The following is a 16,306-nucleotide window of genomic DNA, read 5'->3' as shown; positions in this document are numbered from 1 at the left end:
CCATGGCCTAGCAGCTGTACACAACATGCACAATGCCAATGGAATGGTGTAAAGCATGCTGCCACTCAGAAGGTATTAAGGGGTTTACCTTTGTTTAGAGACTACAATCAAGCTTGCAGAAAATGATAAGTATTCGGTAGTCTGGAGCAGGCCATGGTTGTCACCAAGAAGACTGACCCAGACGACAAAGTACAAGGATTACTCAAAAGAGTAGGTAACTAGGCCAAAGTCCAATACCAGTTTATCAACCAGGAACCAGGCAATACAGCAAAAGAAGCAGGCAGGAGTACAGCTCCAGGGGTAAGCAACCAGTAAGTCAGTCTGCAAAACAATGTACAGACAAGGATAAGGCTTGGAGTGAGAACCAGGACATAAGCAAGGGTTAGGACCAGGAACACAGATCAATAACGGGAACACCAGGCTTTCCATTAGAACAACCAAGGACTTGATTGACATAAACAGGAGCCTTTTAACAACTCCTCCAGAGGTCATGGTGCCAAAACCACTGCAGGATCACTTCTGACATGAAAATTATACAGAGCATTATCCTTAGCGTGGGTCTAGCAGTTGTATACTTTGAAAGAGGCAGCCTACAGCTCCTGAGCAGTGCTATCCTAAGAGAATGTCACACAATCAGTCACTACAGCAAAAGTAGCCTGCAGATCCAGAGGGATAAAGCTAATGTGTCAATAGGGATTCCACTTTGAACTTGTGTGTGTACACGTGATTGTACAGTGCCTGAAGGACTATCAAGTCACAACAAGCTAGCTATTTTACATTGCTGTAGCAAAACTCCAAGAAATACATTTGCCTTGAGAAGAATAAAAATAGAATTGTAGGAGTATCATCTTTTAGACGCAAAATACTGGAATTGTAAATTTCACAAAAAGATGCATTGGAGAAGCAGTTTTGAACTGAATAAGGTTAGCCTTTCCTAATCATATCCCAGGCACAAACATCTGATAACAAGGCAGATGAGTACACAGGACTACTGATTTTAGAAGATAAGTGTAGCCTCATTCAAATAAAGGGTCTTCCATCCCTTGTATCCATCTATGAACAATGAGGTGCAACACAGGAGCTACCCCATCTCCATGATTTTGTTCCATATGCATATAGTTCTACCAGATATCCAGTATTCAACTGATAGCTACCTGTGCATGTGACCCCTTATTTGAACAGGACAGAGAAAGACACCTTATCTATACTTAAATAATTAAAGCCATCCTCTGCAGTGTAAGATGTGAAAATGAGTAAAATGAGGATAAAAGTCTTGGATACAGAACTTCTCTTTCTTTCTTACCTCTCATTAAGAGCTCTCAGAATTTTAGGGCATGAAGACAATATGTAAGACAAACAATAATGCCCCTTACCATTAGAGCATTGGTACTGCTTCCTGACATAGGCCGTTTCTGACAAACTATCTGCCAACCTGTACCTAAAAATGTCAATGGTCCAGGTATATTACCCACGGCTTCATCTGTTCATATAACCTGCTACTCTGGATTGTCCAGAAAATTGAAAAGTCTGTGACAGACTCCCTATCTAAACATTGTAGAAGCAGATAAAAATAGACTTTTTTGAGATTTAAATAAGTAACTAAAATATGAAACACAAAAAAGGAGCAATAGGAAAAAGAATGAGAGTGGTAATCTGATGGAGTCTTTTAAATCTTGTAGCTCAGAATGGTCATAATTCAACAATTATAAATATTAAAGGGTCATGGTACTTGAAACATGTCTCTATATTTACCTTAAAAAATGTTTCAAAAAGTATTACAGATCAGAGATGCTCCTGTTCTAAATAAAACATTATTTTACTATGGGAATTGTCCCTATCAGCCAATGTGCAGTAAAGTAACAAGATACATTGTACATAATCATACACTTCCTTAAAGAGACAGTAAAGTCATAATTAGACATTCATGATTTAGATATAATTAACCTAGGTTCTAGCTGCTGATTGGTGGCTGCATATATATATATATATACACACACACAGATTGTCATTGGCTCACCAATGTGTTGTTAGAAACCAGTAATGCATTGCTGCTCCCTCAACAAATGATAACAAGAGAATGAAAAAAAGAGCAATATGTTCCTTCAACTCATAGTTGATGAATATATGTACTAATATCATTCTTATATACATTTCAGTTCTCTCCCTTCATTATCACATGTACTCACACATCAACTCATAACTGTCCTGGTATTTTTCAAGGCAATACTTGTCTGCCAACGCCTGTAGATAGTTCTGCTCTTTCTTCCATGAGTCAACAGCACTGTTATCATCTCCTTTTTCTGAGGGATTCTGTTTATCATATAGGCATAACGAGCTTGGCACTATATTACTAGAGTGTTCGCCTTCACTCTAATAAGAAATATAAACAGATATATAATAAGGGAGAATCTGCATGATTGTTCATATATCTATTTATCTAGGTTTTTTCTTTCATGTGAATACACACAGACATCCATATGTATTCATAGTTAGTATTGCTTTACATGAAAAAGTGTATGATTAGAAATGTACACAAAGACTAGTCTAATAAATGTATTGTTTATCTACTTTAAAAGGACATGAAGTACAGCTGTATTGGTCTAAAAAACAAAATTTATACTTACCTGATAAATGTATTTATTTTTTGACCCGGGGAGTCCACGGATTATCATCAATTACTGTTGGGAATATCACTCCTGGCCAGCAGGAGGAGGCAAAGAGCACCACAGCAGAGCTGTTAAAGGGACAGTCTACACCAGAATGTGTATTGTTTAAAAAGATAGATAATCCCTTTAATACACATTCCCCAGTTTTGCTTAACCAGTACAGTTATATTAATATACTTTTTACCTCTGTGATTACCTTGTAGCTAAGCCTCTGCAGACTGCCCTCTTATCTCAGTGCTTTTGAGAAACATGCAGTTTAGACAATCAGTGCAGACTCCTAAATAACTCCACGGGAGTGAGCACGTTATCTATATGACACACATGAACTAGTACTGTCTAACTGTGAGAAACTTTCAAAATGCTCTGAGCTAAGAGGCGGTTTTCAACGATTTAGAAATTAGTTTGAGCCTGCCTAGGTTTAGCTTTTCAAAAATACCACCAAGGGAACATAGCAAATTTAATGATAAGTCAAATGGAAAGTTGTTTAAAATTGCATGCCCTATCTGAATCATGAACGTTTAATTTTGACTAGACTGTCCCTTTAAGTATCACTTCCCTTCCCACTAACCCCAGTCATTCGACCAAAGGAAAAGGAGAGAAAGGAAATAACACAAGGTGCAGAAGTGCCTGAGGTTTATATAAAAAAAAACCTATCTTGAAACCGGGAGGGACGAGGACTCACCGTGTCAAGAAATAAATTTATCAGGTAAGCATAAATTTTGTTTTCTTTCTAATGACACGGTGTGTCCACGGATTATCATCAATTACTGTTGGGAATCAATACCCAAGCTAGAGGACACAGATGATACGGGAGGGACAAGACAGATAACCTAAACAGAAGGCACCGCTGCTTGAAGACCCTTTCTCCCAAAATATTAAACTTAGAAACTTTAGCAAAAGAGAGCAAAAAAAGGCCAAGTCGCCGCCTTACAAATCTGTTCTACAGAGGCCTATTTCTTGAAGGCCCAAGAAGAAAAATACTGCCCTAGTGGAGTGAGCTGTAATTCACTTAAGTGGCTGCTGTCCAATAGGCTCATGAACAGTACGATAACACTTCTCAACTAGAGAGAAAGAAGTGGAGGAAGCTTTCTGGCCTTTATGTCTATCCAGAAAACACACACCATACAGAGGACTGGCGAAAGTCCCTAGTAGCCTGTAGATAAAATCTAAGGGCCCGTACAACAACATCTAAGTTGTACAACAGACGATCTTTTGAGAAGAAGGATAAGAACAGGGAGAAGGAACAACAAGTTCCTGATTAAAATCTCTGTCCAACACAACCTTAGGAATAAACCCAAACTTGGTACGAAGAACTGCCTTATCTCGAGATAAGGAAAACCACACTGCAAGCTGAGAATTCGGAAAACTTCCGAACAGAAGAAATAACAGAAGCAAAACTTTCCAAGATAACAACTTAATATCTATGGAATGCCTAGGCTCAAACTGAGCCTGAAGAAAAACTTTAAGAACAAGGTTAAGACTCCAAGGGAGCAACTGACTCAAACACAGTCCTGATTCGGACCAGGACTTGATAAAAGGATTCTACATCCGGCACGTCTGCCTGACGCTTGAGCAGCAGAAAAGAAAGAGCCAAATCTGACTCTTAAGTTTACTAACAAATAACCCCTTCTCAAGGCCTACCTGGAGAAAGGAAAAGATCCTTGGGATTCTGCCATATCTTATAGAAAATTTTTCTAGTGATAGGTTTACAATCCTGAATCGTGGTCTCAACAACAGATTCTAAAAACCCATGTTTAGCTAAAAGCAAGTGTACAATTTCCAAGCAGTCAGTCACAGAGAAACTATATTTGGATGAATGAAAGACCCCTGATGCAGAGGATCCTTCCTCAGCGGAAGTTTTCACTGAAGTAGAGACAGTATCTCTACTAGATCCACGTACCAGATCCTGCAAGGCCACGCAGGAGCTAGGAGAAAATCAATGCTCTCTCCTGCCTGATGCAAACAATGACACGCGGAAGGAGAACAAACAGAGGAGGATACGCCAACCTGAAGTTCAAAGGAACTGCCAGAGCATCTATTAGAAAGGCTTGAGGATCTCATGACCTCAAACCGAACTTGGAAACTTGAAGTTTTGACGAGACCCCATCAGAACCCATTCTCGAAACCCCCATTTGGTAGATAACTTGGAGAACACTTCTGGATGGAGTTCCCACTCCCCGGAATGGGAAGTCTTTCTGCTCAGAATCCGCTTCCCAGATGTCCACTCCAGTAATGTGGATGTCAGATAGACAGGAACTGTGAGCACTCGCCCACATAAAATCTGAAAAAAATCCTTCATGACTAAGGAACTCAGAGTTCCTCTCTGGAGGATGATGTAAGCCACAGAGGCTAAGTAGTCTGACTGGAACCCGATAAACTGGGCTAAAGGCAACTGAGGCCAAAATATCAGAGCATTATAAATCGCTCTCAACTCCAAATGATGAAGGGGAGACTTCTCCCAGGACCAGAGTCCCTGCGCCTTCAACGACAACCAGACACCTCCCCAGCCCAGCAGGCTGGTGGCTGCAGTTCCAAACCACCAGGGAGGTCTCCTCCAGATAAAACCACCACGGGAAGAGACCCTTGTCAACTGAACTAGATTCTCAGAGACAATCCCCTCCACTGTCTGAGCATGCACAACTGTAGAGCTCTCAAACGATAACGAGCAAGGGAATGAGGTCCATAGAAATCACCATCAGACCAATCACCTCCATACACAGAGTCACTGATTCCCAGGACCAGAGTCCCTGTCGAACAGTAGACTGAAGAGAGAGGCAAGAGGAAGGATTTTGGCTCTTCGGACCTCCGTCAAACAGATTTTCATCGATAAAGAATAAAAAAAAAAATGTAATTTATTTTTTTAACACCGATTTTATTTGCATACTTCAGAGTACAATGGAGTTAGACTCTAAGACCCTTCCCCAACCCTATATCTATGGTATCCAATAAACATTGGAAGGAGAGTCAAACTCAGAGAAGAAGAGAAAAGAAGAGAGAAGAAAAGATGCTGCCAGAGACTGTACAATTTTTCCATTTTGTTAAGATAAAGATAGAACTGACGACCTACCTTAAATTGTAACGTAAGCAGTTTTACCAACATTAACTTAATATTGTATATTGTCAACCCTATTTTGCAACTTTGGCCTTATTACATGGGAGCAATTATTATTATTTTATAAGATAGTCAAAAAAGATATTTGGGGGTGTAAGGGTGCTCAAAGCTAAAGATACGGTATATAGTGTATATTGTTTTATACAGCCTGATGAAACCGTGCTGTGACAAGGAGAAACGCGTTGCTTTTTAATTTGTTTTAAAATAAAACTTTTTATTAACTCTACTGCTACTATACTGTTACTTCTTGGAGATCCGGTTATTTTCCTAGTAACACCTTATATTCCTGAACTCCCCCTGGTGGGACTAAGTGTGTTCTGACTACCTAGGGACCTCACTCCCCTTTTATCTCTATCCACTCCTGGATTCCCCCTGGTAGGATAAGGTGCCTTGTGACCACTTAAGGATTACATTCTCCTGGATTCCCCCTGGTGGGACAAGGTGCGTCGTGAACACTTAAGGACCTCCATCATCTTCTTTGGGATCTCCCTGTACACTGCCTGAGTGTCTGCCGGACGACTTTTGGTTCCGGTCTGCCTATATTGGACGACTGTGCATTACACCACGTGAGTAGCAATTTGGCTATCTATATATATTTTGCTGGATTCTTATTGTTTGATCTGCATTGTTTCTTTAGATTAATTTCCTGCATAGAAAGAGAGATTGACGTTTTTGTAACATTTTGGAAAATAAATGTACTAGTTTGAGGTAATATCACCACGCCTAGTTCCTCTTCCCATTTTTCAAGGAATGTAGGCATGTAGCCCGGAAGATTTTGTCTCAGTATTTTATATATTGTTGTTTGGATGTGTGATAATGGTGGGGCTCTAACGGATAAGTGTTCGAAAGTTAGTCAAGGGTCTCACCATATTCCTGGATTGTTTATGTCATGTTATAAAATGATGAACACAAATGTATTTAAACCAATTATGAAAAAACAGAATTTATGCTTACCTGATAAATTACTTTCTCCAACGGTGTGTCCGGTCCACGGCGTCATCCTTACTTGTGGGATATTCTCTTCCCCAACAGGAAATGGCAAAAAGTCCCAGCAAAGCTGGTCACATGATCCCTCCTAGGCTCCGCCCACCCCAGTCATTCGACCGACGGACAGGAGGAAATATATATAGGAGAAACCATATGATACCGTGGTGACTGTAGTTAGAGAAAATAATTTATCAGACCTGATTAAAAAACCAGGGCGGGCCGTGGACCGGACACACCGTTGGAGAAAGTAATTTATCAGGTAAGCATAAATTCTGTTTTCTCCAACATTGGTGTGTCCGGTCCACGGCGTCATCCTTACTTGTGGGAACCAATACCAAAGCTTTAGGACACGGATGAAGGGAGGGAGCAAATCAGGTCACCTAAATGGAAGGCACCACGGCTTGCAAAACCTTTCTCCCAAAAATAGCCTCCGAAGAAGCAAAAGTATCAAATTTGTAAAATTTGGCAAAAGTGTGCAGTGAAGACCAAGTCGCTGCCTTACATATCTGGTCAACAGAAGCCTCGTTCTTGAAGGCCCATGTGGAAGCCACAGCCCTAGTGTTGTGAGCTGTGATTCTTTCAGGAGGCTGCCGTCCGGCAGTCTCATAAGCCAATCGGATAATGCTTTTAAGCCAAAAGGAAAGAGAGGTAGAAGTCGCTTTTTGACCGCTCCTTTTACCAGAATAAACAACAAACAAGGAAGATGTTTGTCTGAAATCTTTAGTAGCCTCTAAATAGAATTTTAGAGCACGGACTACGTCCAAATTGTGTAACAAACGTTCCTTCTTTGAAACTGGATTCGGACACAAAGAAGGTACAACTATCTCCTGGTTAATATTTTTGTTGGAAACAACTTTCGGAAGAAAACCAGGCTTAGTACGCAAAACCACCTTATCTGCATGGAACACCAGATAGGGCGGAGAACACTGCAGAGCAGATAACTCAGAAACTCTTCTAGCAGAAGAAATTGCAACCAAAAAACAAAACTTTCCAAGATAATAACTTAATATCTACGGAATGTAAGGGTTCAAACGGAACCCCTTGAAGAACTGAAAGAACTAGATTTAGACTCCAGGGAGGAGTCAAAGGTCTGTAAACAGGCTTGATCCTAACCAGAGCCTGAACAAATGCTTGAACATCTGGCACAGCTGCCAGTCTTTTGTGAAGTAAAACAGATAAAGCAGAGATCTGTCCCTTCAGAGAACTTGCAGATAATCCTTTCTCCAAACCTTCTTGTAGAAAGGATAGAATCTTAGGAATTTTTATCTTGTTCCATGGGAATCCTTTAGATTCACACCAACAGATATATTTTTTCCATATTTTATGGTAAATTTTTCTAGTTAGAGGCTTTCTAGCCTGAATCAGAGTATCTATTACAGAATCTGAAAACCCACGCTTTGATAAAATCAAGCGTTCAATCTCCAAGCCGTCAGTTGGAGGGAAACCAGATTCGGATGTTCGAATGGACCCTGAAAAAGAAGGTCCTGTCTCAAAGGTAGCTTCCATGGTGGAGCCGATGACATATTCACCAGGTCTGCATACCAAGTCCTGCGTGGCCACGCAGGAGCTATCAAGATCACCGAGGCCCTCTCCTGATTGATCCTGGCTACCAGCCTGGGGATGAGAGGAAACGGTGGGAATACATAAGCTAGGTTGAAGGTCCAAGGTGCTACTAGTGCATCTACTAGGGTCACCTTGGGATCCCTGGATCTGGACCCGTAGCAAGGAACCTTGAAGTTCTGACGAGACGCCATCAGATCCATGTCTGGAATGCCCCATAATTGAGTTATTTGGGCAAAGATTTCCGGATGGAGTTCCCACTCCCCCGGATGGAATGTCTGACGACTCAGAAAATCCGCTTCCCAATTTTCCACTCCTGGGATGTGGATCGCAGACAAGTGGCAGGAGTGATCCTCCGCCCATTGAATTATCTTGGTCACTTCTTTCATCGCCAGGGAACTCCTTGTTCCCCCCTGATGATTGATATATGCAACGGTCGTCATGTTGTCTGACTGAAACCTTATGAATTTGGCCTTTGCTAGTTGAGGCCAAGCTCTGAGAGCATTGAATATCGCTCTCAGTTCCAGAATGTTTATCGGGAGAAGAGACTCTTCCCGAGACCATAGACCCTGAGCTTTCAGGGATTCCCAGACCGCGCCCCAGCCCACTAGGCTGGCGTCGGTCGTGACAATGACCCACTCTGGTCTGCGGAAGCTCATTCCCTGTGACAGATTGTCCAGGGTCAGCCACCAACGGAGTGAATCTCTGGTCTTTTGATCTACTTGAATCGTCGGAGACAAGTCTGTATAATCCCCATTCCACTGTCTGAGTATGCACAGTTGTAATGGTCTTAGATGAATTCGTGCAAAAGGAACTATGTCCATTGTTGCAACCATCAATCCTATTACTTCCATGCACTGCGCTATGGAAGGACGAGGAACAGAATGAAGTACTTGACAAGAGCTTAGAAGTTTTGATTTTCTGACCTCTGTCAGAAAAATCCTCATTTCTAAGGAATCTATTATTGTTCCCAAGAAGGGAACTCTTGTTGACGGGGACAGAGAACTTTTTTCTTTGTTCACCTTCCATCCGTGAGATCTGAGAAAGGCTAGGACGATGTCCGTATGAGCCTTTGCTTTTGACAGGGACGACGCTTGAATCAGGATGTCGTCCAAGTAAGGTACTACTGCAATGCCCCTTGGTCTTAGAACCGCTAGAAGGGACCCTAGTACCTTTGTGAAAATCCTTGGAGCAGTGGCTAATCCGAATGGAAGTGCCACAAACTGGTAATGCTTGTCCAGAAAAGCGAACCTTAGGAACTGATGATGTTCCTTGTGGATAGGAATATGTAGGTACGCATCCTTTAAATCCACGGTAGTCATAAATTGATTTTCCTGGATAGTAGGTAGGATCGTTCGAATAGTTTCCATTTTGAACGATGGTACCCTGAGAAATTTGTTTAGGATCTTTAGATCCAAAATTGGTCTGAATGTTCCCTCTTTTTTGGGAACTATGAACAGATTGGAATAAAATCCCATTCCTTGTTCTCTTATTGGAACTGGATGTATCACTCCCATCTTTAACAGGTCTTCTACACAATGTAAGAATGCCTGTCTCTTTATTTGGTTTGAAGATAATTGAGACCTGTGGAACCTTCCCCTTGGGGGTAGTTCCTTGAATTCCAGGAGATAACCTGGATCCTGAACATCTCTTGCCCAAGCCTGAGCAAAGAGAGAAAGTCTGCCCCCCCACTAGATCCGGTCCCGGATCGGGGGCTATCCCTTCATGCTGTTTTGGTAGCAGTGGTAGGCTTCTTGGCCTGCTTACCCTTGTTCCAGCCTTGCATTGGTTTCCAGGCTGGTTTGGGTTGTGAAGTATTACCCTCTTGCTTAGAGGATACAGAATTAGAGGCTGGTCCGTTTCTGCGAAAGGGACGAAAATTAGGCTTATTTTTAGCCTTAAAAGACCTATCCTGTGGGAGGGTGTGGCCCTTTCCCCCAGTGATGTCTGAAATAATCTCTTTCAAATCAGGTCCAAATAATGTTTTACCTTTGAAAGGAATGTTAAGCAATTTTTTCTTGGAAGACACATCCGCTGACCAAGACTTTAGCCAAAGCGCTCTGCGCGCCACGATAGCAAACCCTGAATTTTTCGCCGCTAATCTAGCTAATTGCAAAGCGGCATCTAAAACAAAAGAGTTAGCCAATTTAAGTGCTTGAACTCTGTCCATAACCTCCTCATACGAAGATTCTTTACTGAGCGACTTTTCTAGTTCCTCGAACCAGAAACACGCTGCCGTAGTGACAGGAACAATGCATGAAATTGGTTGTAGAAGGTAACCTTGCTGTACAAAAATCTTTTTAAGCAATCCCTCTAATTTCTTATCCATAGGATCTTTGAAAGCACAACTATCTTCGATAGGAATAGTAGTGCGTTTGTTTAGAGTAGAAACCGCCCCCTCGACCTTGGGGACTGTCTGCCATAAGTGCTTTCTGGGGTCGACTATAGGAAATAATTTCTTAAATATAGGGGGGGGGGGGGACAAAAGGTATGCCGGGCCTTTCCCACTCTTTATTTACTATGTCCGCCACCCGCTTGGGTATAGGAAAAGCGTCGGGGGGCACCGGAACCTCTAGGAACTTGTCCATCTTACATAATTTCTCTGGAATGACCAAATTGTCACAATCATCCAGAGTAGATAACACCTCCTTAAGCAGTGCGCGGAGATGTTCTAATTTAAATTTAAATGTCACAACATCAGGTTCAGCTTGATGAGAAATTTTTCCTGAATCTGAAATTTCTCCATCAGACAAAACCTCCCTCATGGCCCCTTGAGATTGGTGTGAGGGTATGTCAGAACAGTTATCATCAGCGTCCTCTTGCTCTTCAGTGTTTAAAACAGAGCAATTGCGCTTTCTCTGATAAGTAGGCATTTTGGATAAAAGATTTGCTATGGAGTTATCCATTACAGCCGTTAATTGTTGCATGGTAATAAGTATTGGCGCACTAGATGTAATAGGGGCCTCCTGTGTGGGCATAACTGGTGTAGACAAGGTAGGGGATGATGTAGTATCATGTTTACTCCCCTCATTTGAGGAATCATCTTGGGCAATATCATTATCTGTTGCATTACTGTCCTTACTTTGTTTGGACACTATGGCACAATTATCACATAAATTTAAATGGGGAGACACATTGGCTTTCATACATATAGAACATAGCTTATCTGATGGTACAGACATGTTAAACAAGCTTAAACTTGTCAACAAAGCACAAAAAACGTTTTAAAATAAAACCGTTACTGTCACTTTAAATTTCAAACTGAAAACACTTTATTACTGAATATGTGAAAAAGTATGAAGGAATTGTTCAAAATTCACCAAAATTTCACCACAGTGTCTTAAAGCATTAAAAGTATTGCACACCAAATTTCAGAGCTTTAACCCTTAAATTAACGGAACCGGAGCCGTTTTTACATTTAACCCCTATACAGTCCCAGAATGAGGCTCTGTCTATAACTAGAAAGGCCCCCATCTGAAAAAGGTGTCCAACACAGTGCCTGCCGTTTTTCTAAACGTTCCCCAAGATTATAATACCAATAATTAGTTAGAATCTGCATAATATGCCTAGTAAAGCAATCGTTTTAGCCCAGAAAAATGTCTACCAGTTTTTAAGCCCTTTTTGAAGCCCTTTATTCTTTTATGTTTAACTAAGAAAATGGCTTACCGGTCCCCATGAGGGGAAATGACAGCCTTCCAGCATTACATGGTCTTGTTAGAAATGTGGCTAGTCATACCTTAAGCAGAAAAGTCTGCTAACTGTTTCCCCCAACTGAAGTTACTTCATCTCAACAGTCCTGTGTGGAAACAGCAATCGATTTTAGTTACTGTCTGCTAAAATCATCTTCCTCTTACAAACAGAAATCTTCATCCTTTTCTGTTTCAGAGTAAATAGTACATACCAGCACTATTTTAAAATAACAAACACTTGATAGAAGAATAAAAACTACATTTAAACACCAAAAAACTCTTAACCATCTCCGTGGAGATGTTGCCTGTGCAATGGCAAAGAGAATGACTGGGGTGGGCGGAGCCTAGGAGGGATCATGTGACCAGCTTTGCTGGGACTCTTTGCCATTTCCTGTTGGGGAAGAGAATATCCCACAAGTAAGGATGACGCCGTGGACCGGACACACCAATGTTGGAGAAAGGGTATAACCCTTGTCGGTTATGGCTGTTTGTGATAGAATTTGTTTGTTTAATGTAATGAAATGTATTGGAATATCTCTATAAAAGGAATCTGGAGTTCCTCCTAGTGATTGTGTCCCCAGGATGAATTGACCGTTGTCGATAATGGAAGTTAATGGGGAAGGCCTCGAAGAGACGTATGAGGTTGTTGCAAGTATATTTTCCCAGACTTTGTATGTTTCAGCTATTAGTGGAAAGTTTAAACTAGGTTTAGACATTAAATGTTCAAAATTCCAACAAAGTCTTCCTAAGTGAGGAGTGTCTGACATAATATGTTCCAATTGGACCCACCTTTTATTATCAAAATGTATACACCAATCAACAATCCTCTGCAAAAATATATCTTGGCGGTATTTCGCTATATTGGGTATACCAAGACCACCTTGGAGTTTGGGGAATTGCATAATTCTTTGGTTTATCTTTGGAGGGCATCTACGCCATACATAATCGCTAAAAGCTTTTTGCAAAGCTGGAATATAATTCTTGGGGATTGGAATTGACAGAACTTGCATTATATACAAGAGCCTAGGAAAAATGTTCAACTTCAATACATTTATTTTGCCAAGCCATGAGATCCTCTTGGAAAGCCATGAGGATAGATCCCTTATGATATTTTTTGGATGGTGAGGTAATTATATTTAAAAGTATTTTCTATAGATGTAGTTAGTTCTATCCCTAGGTAGTGAAGGGAATGGGAATGCCAGGTAAATGGCATTAATGTTTTAGTTCTGGCCAGGGTTTGTGCATCTAAATTAATATTTAGTACTTCAGTTTTAGAGACATTAATTGAGAAATTTGACAACCTTTTAAACTTGTTAAATTCTTGTAGTAAAGAGGGTATGGAGGTTTCGGGTTTTGTAATGGAGAATAAAATGTCATCTGCGAATAAAGATATTGTATATGTTTAGGTACCTAATTGTATTCCGCTAATTGAGGGGTTTTGTCTAATTTTAGTGGCTAATGTTTCTATAAAACAAGCGAATAAAAGGGGGGAAAGAGGGCAACCTTGTCGTGCACCATTACTTATAATGAACGGGCTTGACAGTGTGCCATTTATCAACAATTTTGCATTGGGGTGGGAATATAGAGAGAATATTCTATGAAGTATCTTGGGCCCTAGGCCCATGGTGTGTAAAGTAGCTTTCAAAAAGTCCCAGCCAACACGGTCAAAGGTCTTTTCTGCGTCTATTGATAGTAGGATTCCTGGAATCTCCGTATCTTTGATGTATTGAATTAAATTTAGGGCCCTGACCGTGTTGTCCTTTGCTTCCCTCTTAGGGACAAATCCAACCTGGTCCTGATGAATCAGATCCGGAAGTACAAAATTTAATCTGTTGGATATTATTTTTGCGTATATTTTCAAATCCGAGTTTATTAATGAAATTGGGCGGTAATGTGATGGGTGGTCTAAAGATTTTTTGGGTTTGGGGAGAAGAATAATATGGGCTTCAAGGGCTCTAGGAGAAAACTGTTTTGTTTCATCAATGTGGTTAAAATATCTGGGGATATAAGGAATTAGATCTTCCTGAAATATCTTATAATATTGGTTACTGAAGCCGTCAGGGCCAGGTGACTTGCCTGCTGGGAGATCTTTAATCACTAATTGGATTTCTTCTGGCGTTATAGAATCTTCTAATTGAGCTTGTTGGTTAGTGGTAAGATGTGGTAGGTTGATGGATGTTAGATATGCATTCATATCATTCATTTTAGTTTATTGTTGGTAGGTTCTGTGATCCTGTTTGTGATGTAAGTTATATAGGTCATGGAAATATTTTTGAAATGTGTTAGTAATGGATTGTGTGGATTGATGTATTTTACCATAGTCGTCTTTAATATGTAGAATGTAATTTTTCTATTGCTTTATTTTTAAGTATCTTGCTAAGCTTCTACCTGCTTTGTTCTGGCCTTCGTAGTTCATTTGTTGAAGACGTAACACCTGGCGTTTATGTTCTTTATTGAGGTGGGTTGCTAGTTTTTCTCTTTCCGACTGAATAGTGAGTAAAAGGTTATTGTCCGAGGGGTTTCTTTTATGGCGAATTTCTAAATTTTCTATGTTAGTGAGTAATGTTGCAAGGGATGCGCGTCTTTGTTTATTAATGGAAGCTTTAATAGCCATTAGTTCGCCTCTTATCACACATTTGTGTGCTTCCCACAGAGTTATAGGGGACATCCCATCTATATCATTGTGATTAAAGTATTCTGTTAGGGATTTGGAAAGTTGTTGGAATATAATAGGGTCTGCCAAGATTTGTTCATCCAGTTTCCATATAGGAATGGGTTTAGAAGGCCATACAAGAGTACCGATGACAGACGCATGGTCTGACCATGTTATAGGGGTAATGTGGGCAGTGGTGAATAACGAAAGGCCAGTCACATCTGTAAAGATATAATCTATTCTAGAATATTGTTTATGTGGATATGAGTAAAATGTATAATCTTCTCTTTCTGGATGGTATGACCTCCAAAGGTCTTGTACTGTGAGTTTTTTCAGTGAGTTAAGTATGCAAGATATTTGTGACTGGGGTACTGAAGAATGTGTGGAGGAACAGTCTAATGTTGGATTTAATGGCGTATTTAGGTCCCCATAAATTATTAAGATACCTTTTTGGTGTTCTAAGATGAGGTTGGTTGCCGTTTTATAAAGGATGCTTGCTTGGTGTTAGGAGTGTAGATGGAAACTAATGTAACCGTGCAACCATAAAGCAGTCCTACCAATATTATATATCTACCAGCTTTGTCCCTTAAAATTTTAATCTCTTTAAATGGGATGTTTTTCTTTATCAAAATTCCCACTCCATGCTTCTTTAATTTTGAGTGAGAGGCGTAGTAACAAGTATCAAATTTATGATTAAATGTAATTGGTTCTCTTCCCTTACGGAAGTGAGATTCTTGAATAAATACTAAATCTGATTTGCATCTATTGAAGTCTCTAAGTGCCTGTGTACGTTTCGCAGGAATATTTAGTCCCTTTGCATTAATGGTTTGAATCCTTAATGAATTTGGTGGTCTTTTTCTATAAGAATAGTCAGCCATATGAACTTGTTATTTTGCTAGTAGGGCATTTGTGAAAACAATAGGTCGTGGTGTCAACATTATGATGATATTTGTACCGTGAAATGTCATCAATTAACAGTTTTAGCAGCAGAAAAGTACAGTAAAAGAGAGAAAGAATAGAAAACTTAAACATTGTAAACAAAACCATATTGGAAAAAATATGATTACTAATGAGGAAGAGTTTCCCCCTCAATGACCTAAGTAGAATATATATATAATTTATTAACAGTGTACTATAGCTACCATAACATAGCTAACTAAAATTGTAGGTATTGTAATCACCCATTGCAAAGTTTAGTGACCTAACATTCAACAATTAACACTTATTTTCCAGTATATTGTACTTTCTCAGAGCCCCTCTAGGTACTAGGAAACTTGTATCCAGGAACAATAAGAACATGTAATGAACATATTAGATTAAGAACTTAAACAATTAACATATGAACACTTCTATAGAGAGTATCACGTAGTGTTCCATGAGTAGATTTCAGCCCGCTTTCTAATATTGAAAGTCATTTTTGTTATACCAATAATCTCTTTCCATTGAGGGCCCCAAAGCTACAAAAAACCCTGTCAAATAACCCAAGTAAAATCTAACATATAACATTTAGTGCAACGTGGTAACTTAAAAAGTTCTCATACGACCTGTAGACCTCAAGAGATTATCTTCAAGGCGAGGAGACTACCTCCTGCTAGAGTAATAGGCTTTCATGTAGGTGCAGATAAAGAATAAATTATAT

General features: G+C 40.1%; 1 protein-coding gene across 1 annotated transcript in view; it reads right to left on the bottom strand.

Annotated features, from left to right (window-relative positions):
- The window catches only part of TUBGCP6 (tubulin gamma complex associated protein 6), a 379,035-nt gene that overhangs the window by 199,419 nt on the left and 163,310 nt on the right, over nucleotides 1–16,306 (bottom strand). The window contains exon 19 of the mRNA XM_053716637.1: nucleotides 2,187–2,370. Coding sequence (XP_053572612.1) covers nucleotides 2,187–2,370 — 184 coding nt within the window. The remainder of the gene's footprint in view (nucleotides 1–2,186; nucleotides 2,371–16,306) is intronic.

This window comes from Bombina bombina, chromosome 6, assembly GCF_027579735.1.
Source record: "Bombina bombina isolate aBomBom1 chromosome 6, aBomBom1.pri, whole genome shotgun sequence".
Lineage (NCBI taxonomy): Eukaryota > Metazoa > Chordata > Amphibia > Anura > Bombinatoridae > Bombina > Bombina bombina.
Note: the sequence above shows the minus strand (reverse complement) of the source record. Positions and strands in the feature narration are given on the sequence as shown.